This window comes from Puma concolor, chromosome D2 (assembly GCF_028749965.1).
Source record: "Puma concolor isolate L17-30 chromosome D2, mPumCon1.1.hap2, whole genome shotgun sequence".
Classification (NCBI taxonomy): Eukaryota; Metazoa; Chordata; class Mammalia; order Carnivora; family Felidae; genus Puma; species Puma concolor.
In genome coordinates, this window is record NC_141677.1 from 28,167,041 (window position 1) to 28,180,088 (window position 13,048).

The following is a 13,048-nucleotide window of genomic DNA, read 5'->3' on the forward strand; positions in this document are numbered from 1 at the left end:
GTTGCTACAAAGGGCCATATTTCATTCTTTCTCATTGCCACGTAGTACTCCATTGTGTATATAAACCACAATTCCTTTATCCATTCTTCAGTTGATGGACATTCAGGCTCTTTCCATCATTTGGCTATTGTTGAGAGTGCTGCTATAAACATTGGGGTACAATTGCCCCTATGCATCAGTACTCCTGTATCCCTTGGGTAAATTCCTAGCAGTGCTGCTGCTGGGTCATAGGGTAGGTCTATTTTTAATTTCTTGAGGAAACTCCACAAGTTTTCCAGAGTGGCTGCACCAGTTGCATTCCCACCAACAGTGCAAGAGGGTTCCCGTTTCTCCACATCCTCGCCAGCATCTGTAGTCTCTTGATTTGTTCATTTTGGCCCCTCTGACTGGTGTGAGGTGATATCTGAGTGTGGTTTTGATTTGCATAGAAATTATATTCTTAAGCAACATGTTAGAATGTTATGGTGAATGCTTCAGAAGTTTCTTTTTAGTATACTTTTATTAGAATACATTTTTGACTCTCATAACATCAGCAGAGAAATAATTCCAATGAGTCTAGCCACCAACAATATTTTGTCAAAATATCAATAAATTACACTTGTCAATTGTTTGCTCATAGTTAAACGCATTGGGTATGATTTGGCTGTAATTCTTTACCTTGTTTTTTAAATGTCATCTTGTCTTGAATTAGCATTGGCTTTCATTATACTTAACTCTAAAATTTCATATTAACTGTGTTCAGTTATATTTAGGTGGGAGTACCCATCAGATACTATGGATATCTTCACTTTGGCAAAACTACAGTGAAGGAGGATTAGGCTTCAGACACAGCACTCGGTGGTAAGAAAATCTAATTTTTCCTCTTCTTATGCAAAACACTTTAGTAGATATTTATTTTATTTTGATTCCTGTTCCTCTCTTTTTATTTGGAATATACATTTTCTGTAACTAATTGAGATCTGTGCATTTTTCCTACCTTGTGAGATGTTACCCAATCCATCTAATTTAGAATATCTGTTTAACATGATAAATTACAGTGTAGAGTTGAGGAATCTAAAGAGATGTGTACTAAGAGTCTGGAATTTTCAATTTGTAAGAAGGGTTCTTCTCTCTCATTTGTTATTCTCTTTATTCAGGAGGAACATGTTTAAGAATTGTAGGGGGAGTGGTGCCTGGGTGGCTCAGTCAGTTGAGCATCCGACTTCGGCTCAGGTCATGATCTCTTGGTTTGTGCGTTCGAGCCCCATGTCGGGGTCTGTGCTGACAGCTCGGAGCCTGGAGCCTGCTTCAGATCCTGTGGCTGCCTCTCTCCCTGTCCCTCCCCCATTCATTCTCTTTCTCTCTCTCTTTCTCTCTCGCTCTCTCTCAAAATAAACATTAAAAAAAAAAAAAGAATTGTGATAGCTAACAACATCCCATCCTTTAGGAATATATTGCCTAATGGAGATAGAATTTGTACCAAAGTTTTACAGAAGTTCAGCAACACAGTCTTGAATGGCTTATATAACCTACCACACCAGGTAGATACTTCTGAAGCCCAAGAGATGTTGGCTGATTGGGACAAGTGAGCCTATGTCGGAATTTTGGATGTTAAAACAGCAAATTAGGGTACAGCTAGAGTAATAAATTGTATTTGGCTACACACAACAAATACGTTCAAGGAAGCAAGACAAAGAAGAAAGGCGGGGGAAAAAAAAGGAAAAAGACAGTCCAAGTAGATAGAATTAGAAACCCTAATTAATGTGATTTCATTTCTTTCTCTCTGCACATGAACTTTGACTCTGAAACCTTAGAGAATGAAACTAAATTGGTTTAACACTATATATATATAGACTTATGATATATGTCCATATTGGGTGGAATTGAAAATTGATTGATGTTTGATCTTATGACACTCTAGTAGAGTAAATAGACTGGAAAGAATCATAAAAAATGTTAAAAAAAATTGGAACTAATTAGGTTGTTCAAAAAAGAAAACAACCAATGTCCCAGCAGATATTTTTCATAATACACAGACACTGCAAATTGCTTTGCTTATATTATTCATATGCATTCCACAATAAATTTCAGATATTATTTTCTGTCTAAATTTTTTTTGTTAATCTATCAAACAACGTCAGAAGCACAGTCATAGACAATCTCCCCAGAAGATCTCGATAATAAGAATCAGGCTCATAATTCTCAATTTTGATTCTTCAGAATCCTATTTGTTCAGAACAAAAGTAATTAATTTGAAACTACTCTCCTATATGAAGTGGAAAAAGCCAAAGAGGGTCATCTGTAATTCTTCATTATTCAATGACTATTTCTTTTTTTTTCAACGTTTTATTTATTTTTGGGACAGAGAGAGACAGAGCATGAACGGGGGAGGGGCAGAGAGAGAGGGAGACACAGAATCGGAAACAGGCTCCAGGCTCCGAGCCATCAACCCAGAGCCCGACGCGGGGCTCGAACTCACGGACCGCGAGATCGTGACCTGGCTGAAGTCGGACGCTTAACCGACTGCGCCACCCAGGCGCCCCTCAATGACTATTTCTTTAATCTTCTTTTAAAATGTAAGAGCTGTGGGAAGTGAGACAATACTTTTACTTTCTTCCATTTAATTTGAATAAAGCTAAAAACAATGGTATAATGTAATAAAGCTACATTATAAAAGTACCTACAGCTAGGTGATTCTGATGCAATAAAGAAGAAGATCAATATAAGAAAACGAAACTTCCTAGTGACACAATTATTTGAACTTTGAAAACTGCATTCCAAAAAAAAAAAAAAAAACAGAGGCACACTGGCAGGAAGCACTAAATATTTAAAAAGTTATCAGTACACACAAATCTCTCTAATGCATTATGTTTCACCTGTTCTACTACTATTTGGTCTCTCTCATAAAATGAATGCAATAAAATTCTAAAATACAGAAAACCATGGGTGGGTTTGGGCTTCAATAATTTATTCATACTGTATTTTGAATTATATTAGGAAAAGTTTGTTTTTAACTGTAAATACTAAATACTAAATACTAACAAGATTCATAAGATGTTTAGAAAGCTTAAAGTAGCAAGATATTTAAAACATATGTATATTCAATAAATATTTAAAAATATTTGCCTCAGTATTCTTTATTTGTTTCCCTTCCCTTATATCCAGAAATATCTAACAATATAGTTTAAAGCTAATTGTTTTTCAAAAGGCAAAGAAAAAAAAAGACTGAATAAGAAGCAGTCCAATAAAGTTTCCCTCAAAGTAATAGGCAAGAAATAATGTAGAATAGTTGCAAAGTCAAAAGGAAAAGTGCTTTTTTCCCACAAGGAAATAAATATATATTATGAAGGTAAGTAATATAAAACCTACAAAGTAATACTATATATCAGTTTGAAGTATTAATTGGATTTCTCAACATATTAACTAAAGAAATCGACAGATTTTTCTATTAAAGTTTGGCAAAAGGTAATTAATAATATAGTTCCTGCTTAGAAATTTGTTTTAAGGTTTATTTATTTACTTTTGAGAGACACAGAGACAGCATGAGCTGGAGAGGGGTAGAGAGAGAGGGAGAGGGAGAGAATCCCAAGCAGGGTCCATGCTGTCAGCACAGAGTCCAATGCAGGGCTTGAACTCATGAAACCCTGAGATGATGACCTGAGCCAAAACCAATAGTCAGATGTTTAGCCTACTGAGCCACCCAGGCACCCCTGCTGCTTAGAAACTTGTAATAGAGACATGAAAAATCTCAAAAAAGGAACTGTGTAATGTATAGAATTGTTGAAAAATTATATTGTACACCTGAAACTAATATAATACTATATGTTAATTATATTTCAAACAAAAACAAAAAATAAAATAAAATTATAAAATAATTTAAAAATTAAAACACAAAACAAAACAGAGAACAATCTGGTGGTTGCTGGAGAGAAGACAATTAGGGGAATGGGTGAAGTAGGTGAAGGGGGCTAAGAGGTACAAATTTCCACGTATAAAATAAATAAGTCACAGGGATGAAAAGGATAGCATAAGGAATATAGTCAATAATATTGTAATAACCTTGTACAGTGACAGATGTCAGTAATAGTTATCATGTGAGCATTTTGTGATATATATATAATTGTCAAATCACTATGTTGTACACTTGAAACAAATATAATACTGTATATCAACTATCTTCAATTAAAAATATTTAAAACATAAAACAAACAAAAAAAGAAAGGAAGGAAACTAAGTGTTTAAAAACTTTAGCATTTGTCTCCACAAGGCATATATGCTTTCCACATTTTATGTATTCACTTTAGTGTTCTACTAATTACTACTTGTCTTTTACACAGAATGACAGAATATATTGTTAACGCTGAAACATAACATAATAGAATTTAGGAAGGTATTGATTTTTGAAGATAAAAATTACAAATGTAAGGTATTAAGAAAAAAAATACTAACATTGAGTATTACAGTCTATTAGAATAATTTGAATTTTTTTATATTTGAAACTCAAATATATATTACATATATATTTTTGAAACTCAAAAAGCTGGTGTTTTAAGTAATTTGAATATTTTTGAAGCTCAAACATCTAAGAAATAATAAAGCACTGTGAATAATAAAAACAACAACAATAATAATAATGCTCTAAGAAATAATTAACTTTTCCTTAGAATGAATTGCCCACTACTTGTGTATTAATTATGAAACAAGATTTTGAAATAATAATTTAGGGAAAAGCAATCTGATGAAGTTAAAAATCCAACTTCGTTTTAATCAGTGTTTCATGGTCGAGAGCAATCAGCATGGACTTTCCTCATTTGGAAAGGACTCACCTGGTTGGCAATCTGCCGAGCAAGGACATCCATCCTTGATCCTGATTCTGATATCATTTTAGCGGCATAAATCACATCAGTTGTATGTTTTAGTGGTCCTTTGCCCCTTAAAGCAAAATAATACACATTAGTTTCAGTGGCTCATGCTAAGATACATATACAAATGCGCACACACACACACACACACACACACACACACACGGGATTTGCACCCCAGAATACTGGCCATTTGCTTTACAAACTTCAGTTTTGGAAAGGCACAAATTAGACATCAGAATTAAATGAAAAATGAAAAACAAAAGAAGTCCCATTATGTTGAGATTCAGGAAATACTGCCAAGAAGCTGGACTCCATTTGATCTTCATTCCCAAGTGTTTTTTAGAGTAAACCTCAGTCTTGAGATTGAAACTTGCTTATGCACTATTGTGCTTTCGTCAGCAAGTCTACTTTTTAATCTTCCTCTTTATAATCTTTTTTTAATAGTCTTTCAGTTAATTGCATTGCATTTTCACCACATTATGTCTTCTCCACAATTAATTAATTGTAATATAATAGTAATTGAGTATGAATCTGGAGTCCCAGTATCTTGGACTATTTCCAAAAGAGACCACTTCTCACTGTTTGTATAAGTCAAGTAAGATAAACAGCCACTCTGTGCCCCTGGTTCCTTGGTGGTAATAGGAAATGCATACAACATGGAGCCTTTCTAAGGATTACATGAGCTAATGTCTAAAAAGTGATCAGAACATGGCTTTAAGGAAAATAAGCATTCAACAATGCAAATTGTGGTTGTTACTTTAATTTCGGTTCCTAACGCTGTGGAATAAAAGTTGGGTTCATTTATGGTTTTACAAGGTAGGAGAAGAAAGAAGTGTACTTCCTATACTTTTTGACTGCGATAACATAAGGAGATACTTTTCTATCTTCTCTTTCCTCAAAAAACAGTGACTACATACATGAATGTAACTGTTCCATACACCCCAAACTGCCTCTAAAATTCACGATAAGCAAGTTTTCCTGAAAGCATGGAACCGCATGCTTAACACAATGAAAACCTGGCCTCAGCATATGGCTATGGCCATACTTCTCCTCTTTGAATATGCTGACCTAGGTTGTTTTGTAATTTTTTTTAAATTGACATTAATTATTACAAAATTGGAGTTGCTCTTATCAAATTTACTTAATGCATTAGCCAGAACTAGATGTTATGTACATGGTTATCTTCAAGAAAGGCAATGTGTTTCATTATTTCTGTGCATCTCTAGAAAAAGTTAAATAAAGCTGTCTAAGCTTGCAAGGCAAGGTATCAATTTTCAAGGTCTTAAAATGGACAAAAGTTGCTTCTAAGGAGAGCAGCTAACACTCTTGCAGCTTAAACAATGGTCAAAGAGTTACATCTAAGGAATGCATCTAATGTACTCTTCCCCGTCAAAGTAATATATTTCCCCATATAAAAACCTGGGACTGATGAAAGGCAAATTGCCTTTAGCTTTAAATTCATGTGTTATTATGAGACCACTATCTTAAACACATGTAGAATTTAAAAGTAATACATTATGCAGACCACAATTATTCTCTTCTTCATGTTCCTAATTAAATGTATTGCCTGGCAAACTTCCTACTGAGGGCCCAACAAAATACGCATTTTACAAATGATTCCACGTCATGCCAAGCTTCCAGAGGAAGCTGCAATTACCGAAACTATGATAAATTTTTTAACATTCCAGCCTGAAATGTGCTACGTAATGAAGGCTTTTTAAATTGGGAAATACATTCAAAGGTTGTTTGCTGCCTTCATTTTCATAATGGGTTCTCAGGATCTCCTGTCAGCAAATTGTGTCTTAAATCATTGAGTTTGGATCCTACGGAGAAGGATACCCAGAGGAGGATGGGATAAACTTTAGAAATATTTTAAAGATACTGGAGGCCAGAAATCTTTGATAAATATTGGTTGCAATAATAATTTTTTTTCCCAAAAGTAGAGCAGATCAAGCCCCAGAGAAGGGAGTCTGCCAACTAATTGTTAAACTATATGTTTAGAAGGTATAATGGGAAATGTTGCAATAATCCAGCAATGTTGATGCCATGGAAAAATATTTTAGATAAGCGAAAGGGATACCTTTGAAACTTGATTTATTGGTACAACATAAACCTCTCAGCCATTTTTGACGTTGCCCCAACCTTGACTCCCATTCCTTCCCCATCCTCACCCTGTTTCTGTCATCCACCTCTCCCTTCTTTCTCTTTGGATTAGCACAAGAAATAAGATGATACAGCTGATGGGTAATAGTTCAATTAAGTAGGGATCTGGTTTAAGAAGAGAAAATATCAGTTTTATAGACTTATTTTGTCTTTTCAGGGACAGAAAATATCTATGAAATGATTTGGTATTTTCTGCTACTGATTAAAAAGAAAACAAAAATACTTCATTATATAGTTTACACTTTGTAGCCCCTACATTTTTGATAACATAATATTACTCCTCTTTTCAAGGTCGAAAACGATCCCTTTAATCCTGTTCACCTTTGATATTCATAAAGAATAAATCTCGGGGTGCCTGGGTGGCTCAGTCAGTTGAGTGTCCGACTTCAGCTCAGGTCATGATCTAACAGTTCGTGAGTTCGAGCCCTGCGTTGGGCTCTGTGCTGACAGTTCAGAGCCTGGAGCCTACTTCAGATTCTGTGTCTCCCTCTCTCTGCCCCTTCCCCACTCATACGCTCTCAAAAATGAATAAACATTAACAAAAATAATTAAAAAAAAGAGTAAGTCTCGAGATGTTGTGGTTCATTTAATAGGTGAAAACAATGATAGTATATACTTTGTTCCATAATAGTAGCTAATACATTTAACATTATCTATGTGCTAGGTGTTATTCCATAAACAAAAAGATCTGATCATTATGAGTTTAGAATTATTATTATCCTTATCTTGCAGATGAGGAAACTGAAGGAGAGAGATGTTAAATATATATTTTATTAAGTTACACAGATAGTAAGTATTGGAGGTGGGATTTGACCTCAGGCAAACTGGCCCACAGAATCTGCTTTTATTTATTTATTTTTTTTTAATTTTTTTTCAACGTTTATTTATTTTTGGGACAGAGAGAGACAGAGCATGAACGGGGGAGGGGCAGAGAGAGAGGGAGACACAGAATCGGAAACAGGCTCCAGGCTCTGAGCCATCAGCCCAGAGCCTGACGCGGGGCTCGAACTCCCGGACCGCGAGATCGTGACCTGGCTGAAGTCGGACGCTTAACCGACTGCGCCACCCAGGCGCCCCTAGAATCTGCTTTTAAAGACTATCCTCTACTTCTTTCAATAAAACACACTAGGATAAAATTAAAATATTAATTTTAATATGCTAACTAGACTTATTGTGGTGATAATTTCACCATACAAATATTGAATCATTTTTAACACCTGAAACTAATACAATGTTATATGTCAATTATACCTCAATTAAAAAGTAATAAAATAAATATAGGGAAAAATATTAAAAAGATCTCCTTAGCCATTGATGGCAGTTAGCATGAATGCAATAGAAAGCAAAGCCACGGATTAGATTTAGGTGCTGGGTGGTTGAGAGGGCCACCAAGAGTGACTGGCTTATGAACAATGGCTTCAAGGAAGATAACCTGAATCTGTCTTCTAGTCCCAACAAAATAAAGATGTCTAACATTACATGGACTTCTAAAGTCATGACAATGGTTAAAATGGTTTAGTAGACTAAAGTCCTGGGATTTCTTTCTTGAGATACTACTACTTTTTTTCTGTTAGATCAGTCCTCCCCTCTCCCCCTTTCCTTGGATTCTTTTATTTTTAATTTTTTTAAGTTTATTTATTTTTGAGAGAGACAGAGGCATTGTGAACAGGTTGGGGACAGAGAGAGAGGGAGAGAATCCCAAGCAGGCTCTATGCTTCAGTGCAGAACTGGATGCGGGGCTCGAACTCATGAACCATGAGATCATGACCTGAGCTGAAACCTAGAGCTGGAAGCTTCACCCAGTGGGCCACCCGGGTGCCCCCAACCCCCTTTCCTTGAATTCTTAACACCAAATTCAAATTCAGCCATTACATAAGCCATGCTAGAGGGAGATCACACTTTGATGTCTATTTATAATACAAGAAATAGAACTTTTATCTGACAATCTTAGCTTTAGACATAGTTATTTCATTTAATTCTAACACTCAAACTTGGCGCTGCAATAGAGTGAAATGAATACACTTGGTAAATACATTTTGTCTGCTTCCCAGTACTGCTACTTATTAGCTATATAGCCTTGGGTAAGTAACAGTTGGTCTGAGCTTATTTTCTCTTCCTTAAAAGGATTGTGATACTTGCCACATGGTAAGGATTAATAAAATCATATATTTTCCACAATATTTGGCACATATTAGATGCTCAGCAAATGTTAACTTTTTCTTTTCCTCATCCCTTTGTGAATAATGGTATGTTTAAAAAATTTTCTTTTGCCTTTTTTATTTAAAAATTACAGTACTTGCCAAACAATATGAACAGACTTGATTCAATTGAGTTCTTTCTTATACCTGATGACAACATGGCTTTGTATAACCTTGGTCATAATATCCTCTCATAAGAATACAAAATATACACACACATAAACTCTGTGTTCATAGTCATTATTGCTGTTCAAGGTTGTTCTTTAACTCCTTATAAAGTGACATCTTTTTGGTAGTAAAAACTTCCCAAGATAAGTGATTTAGCTCTACGAGAGTACCATCAAAATTCTTTTACTTGTAATTCTGAAATTAGATACAAAAGAAAAAAAAAAGTAATTATCATGAAAGCAACCAAAAATGATGAGATAAAGAGAGGTACCAGACTCAAGCAAGGACACACTCTTCTCCTACTATTCAATCATGAAATTTTAATTAGGCACCTCTCTCCCTCTGCATGTTACTTTTTCTTATAAAGTGTTATTCTCAAGTTTTGAGGACTCTAGAAAAGTCCTTAGAAAATCAGCAAGTGAATAATTCACTAACAATCATCCTGAGTAATTAATACACTAAGGAACCTTTGGGATTCAAGTTGGAAAAATGTGTTGCCCCATGAAAGAAGGGAAATATTGTCTGAGAATTGTATACATTTTTTTTTTCACTTCTGCTCCTCTCGTTCCATATTATTCAGAGTAGTCTACTGTAACATCAAAATATCTTAGTGGCTTAACACAATAAAATTCATTCTTATCTCACATCACAGTCGGGGTGGATTGTGGGCTCGTGGATGATACACCACATAGCCATTTAAGAACCAGGTCTTCTACCTACAAGATACCCTGTTCCCTAAAGTTTCACAGCTCTGTGCTGGATCTGCTGCATCCACATATCTGACTTGAGAAAGGAAAGGAATCTCACAGTAGATTTTAGGGATCAAGGTAAGAAATGTCACTCCAACTTGTATTCCAGAATCCAGTTTTTAGCATTTCCTCTGTACATACTCCCAGGGATGCTAAAATCCTATATTTTGTTTTTAGCCACAGAAGTCTGTGTTTTCTGTGAAGGGTACTTTGGATGTCACCAGGTCATTGAGAAAAATTGGGAAGGTACCAAGGCTCTTCACCAATACAGCTGAGATTATGAGACATATACTCTGCCTGGGCAGAACACCAATTCTATTTTTTGTTTTGAAATGATCACAATGTAGATGGCCTATTATTAAAAATAAAAACTACATGAGTTTTAGTCTGTGCATGGTAATCATAGTCTTTCATGTTCAATCTTGTATTTGTTTATGAAACAAGCATAGGGCTTATTTTAGAGATCCTTTTGGGGACCGACCTGGAGAAAACACTGAGTTATTATTGTTATAATTATTGCTGACTCTACTGCTGATATTGTTGTATGTGTCTGTGTGTGGGGGGGTTGTGTATGTAGGAAGTAGGAACTCCCTTTCTCAAACCTAAAAAACTGGTTTTCTAAAAAAAAAATGAGGCATAAAACTTTTCTCTATTGTTCAGCCCTCAAATTCCCTAATTTACCCTCTACTTGTTAGCATTGTATCAAATCTTAGACAGACTATAATATTTAGAGAAGGATTTCATGAAGTGATTTCATGAAAACACTAAATGCCTAGGTGGAAGCAGAAGTAGAATTAGAATGAAGCATTTCCTTAGTAAAGTTGGTTTTTAAGTTATAGGCAAAAAAGAGGTCTGCTAACCAGATGTTTTTATTTTTTTCTTTCATAAAACAGAAAACATTATCTAATTCTTCCTAAGTGTGAAGATTTTACTATTTTTGTATAATTTTATACTGAAAGCATACATGATAAAAAACATTTTGTATGCTTACCCTGTTCCCAGAACTGTTAAATTGCTCAATTTTCTCACTTGATTCTCACACCCAGCATTGTGCATCACTCCACAAATTTAAGAGTAGCCATATCATGGATACTTGTGCATACCACAAGTTATGCTACCTTACGTGTTCTTTCTGTTCCTAGAATCTGTTATCTTCACTCTAAATAAGAAGACAGAAGCATAGGTGTGCCTGGGTGACTCATTTGGCTGAGCATCCAACTCTTGATTTCATCTCAGGTCATGGTCATGAGATCCAGCCCCTCCATCAGGCTCCGTGCTAGGCATGAAGCCTCCTAGGGTCTCTCTCTTTCTCCTCTGCCCCTCCCCTGTGCACATGCACCTGTGTGTGGGTGTGCCTGTGCGCTCTCTCTCTCAAAAAATAAAAAACAAAAACAAAAACAAAAAACAAAAAAAAATAAAAGAAGAAGCCTAAAAGGTCAAAGTTTCCTAACTTTTCTTCAAGGTATATGAATATTGGTTGGTCTAAATTTAAAAGCAAGGAGTTAAAGGCATTACTACCTTCAGAGCCAATTAAAAGGAAATAATATAGGTGGAAGCATGATCTTAGGTTTTCTGTTAGTATTCATTTTGAAGCACTGAAATTCAGTGGATAGCTCTGACTCAGTGGAAGGCTTCAATCGTTTGTAAGGAAATACAAAAGAACGAGAAAGAGATTCCTAGGCATTTTTCTGAGTGGAGTTTTATGAAGGCATCATATTCTATCTTACTAGTTTCAAAAGTTATGAAATAAATAACCTCTTTTTGATTACATTTCTTTTATCAGCATCATGACATTTGTCTTTTCCTTGTTTTATTAATTTTTTTTTTTTCATTCTCCTTGGGTCTGAAAGCAGATGCATGTAAGGGGAACAAAAGGAAAGTCACAATTGTGTTTTTGTCTCTCAGCTGGACTTTTGACTTTCGATTCAGAGAGAGATACAGCCTAGTGGTGGGATTGACCATCAGAAGAGTTCTAGAACTAAAAATGAAGCCATTAATGTTCATTTGAGAATTCTACCACTGGTGAAAATTGTTGTCTATTGGTAGAAGTTTTTTCTACTGACCTCAGCCCCAGTTTTGACTAATTAAATAGGTTGTTTTAATATCACTTGTAAATATCATAGACATCTTAGACGTACTGCCACACTTATCTATTCTTCCCAACACAAGGACATTCTTGTACTGACCTAAAGGAAAACTAGAGTTGGTAGTTGCATGGATGCTGATTCTCACTGCTCCCTCTATATCTACAACTGCAATCACATCTTGTATTAGTTGGTCTGCTAATCCTTCCTCACACAGAATTCTTGTATTAGTTTCCTATTGCAGCTGTAACAAATTATCCCAAACTTGGCAACTTAGGACATCACAAATTTATTATCTTGCAGTTCTGGAGGTCAGAAGTCCAAAATAAGTTTCACAAGACTAAAATCAAGGCACCAGTAGGACTGGTTCCTTCTGGAGGCTCTGAGGGGAGAATCTATTCCCTTGCCTTTTTCAGCTTCTAGTGCCCACCTGTATCCCGTGGCCTGTGGCTTCTTCATCTTCTAAGCGCATAACTATAATTGCAACTTCCGTCATTACAATAGTGGCTTTCTTCTTTCTGACGTCCTGTTCTTTCTTGTAAGGACCTCTGCTATTACTTCAAAACCACCCAGATAATACAGGATAATTTTCCCATCTCAGTATCCCCAATGTAATCACATTTACAAAGTCTCATTTGCCATAGAAGGTAACGGTCACAGGCTCATAGGATTCACAGGATTAGGGGTGGACATCTTGGAGAGCCGTCATTCAGTCTACCACAGTCCTCATGAGTCACTACCAAGTAGTCAGACTTGGCTCCTAGTAGGGAGCTACTTCTTTTCTTGGACTTAGATCAAATCAGCCTGAACATATTGACAGTGGTCTGGTGGTTGCTTCTCCA

The 13,048-nt window shown here is 35.7% G+C and overlaps 1 protein-coding gene across 5 annotated transcripts in view; it reads right to left on the reverse strand.

The window, feature by feature from the left end:
* Positions 1 to 13,048, reverse strand: part of CTNNA3 (catenin alpha 3) — a 1,810,934-nt gene that overhangs the window by 89,024 nt on the left and 1,708,862 nt on the right. For all 5 annotated transcript variants that reach the window (XM_025917933.2, XM_086679821.1, XM_086679822.1 and 2 more), the window contains one exon: positions 4,806 to 4,911. In XM_025917933.2, the coding sequence (XP_025773718.1) occupies positions 4,806 to 4,911 (106 nt within the window). The remainder of the gene's footprint in view (positions 1 to 4,805; positions 4,912 to 13,048) is intronic.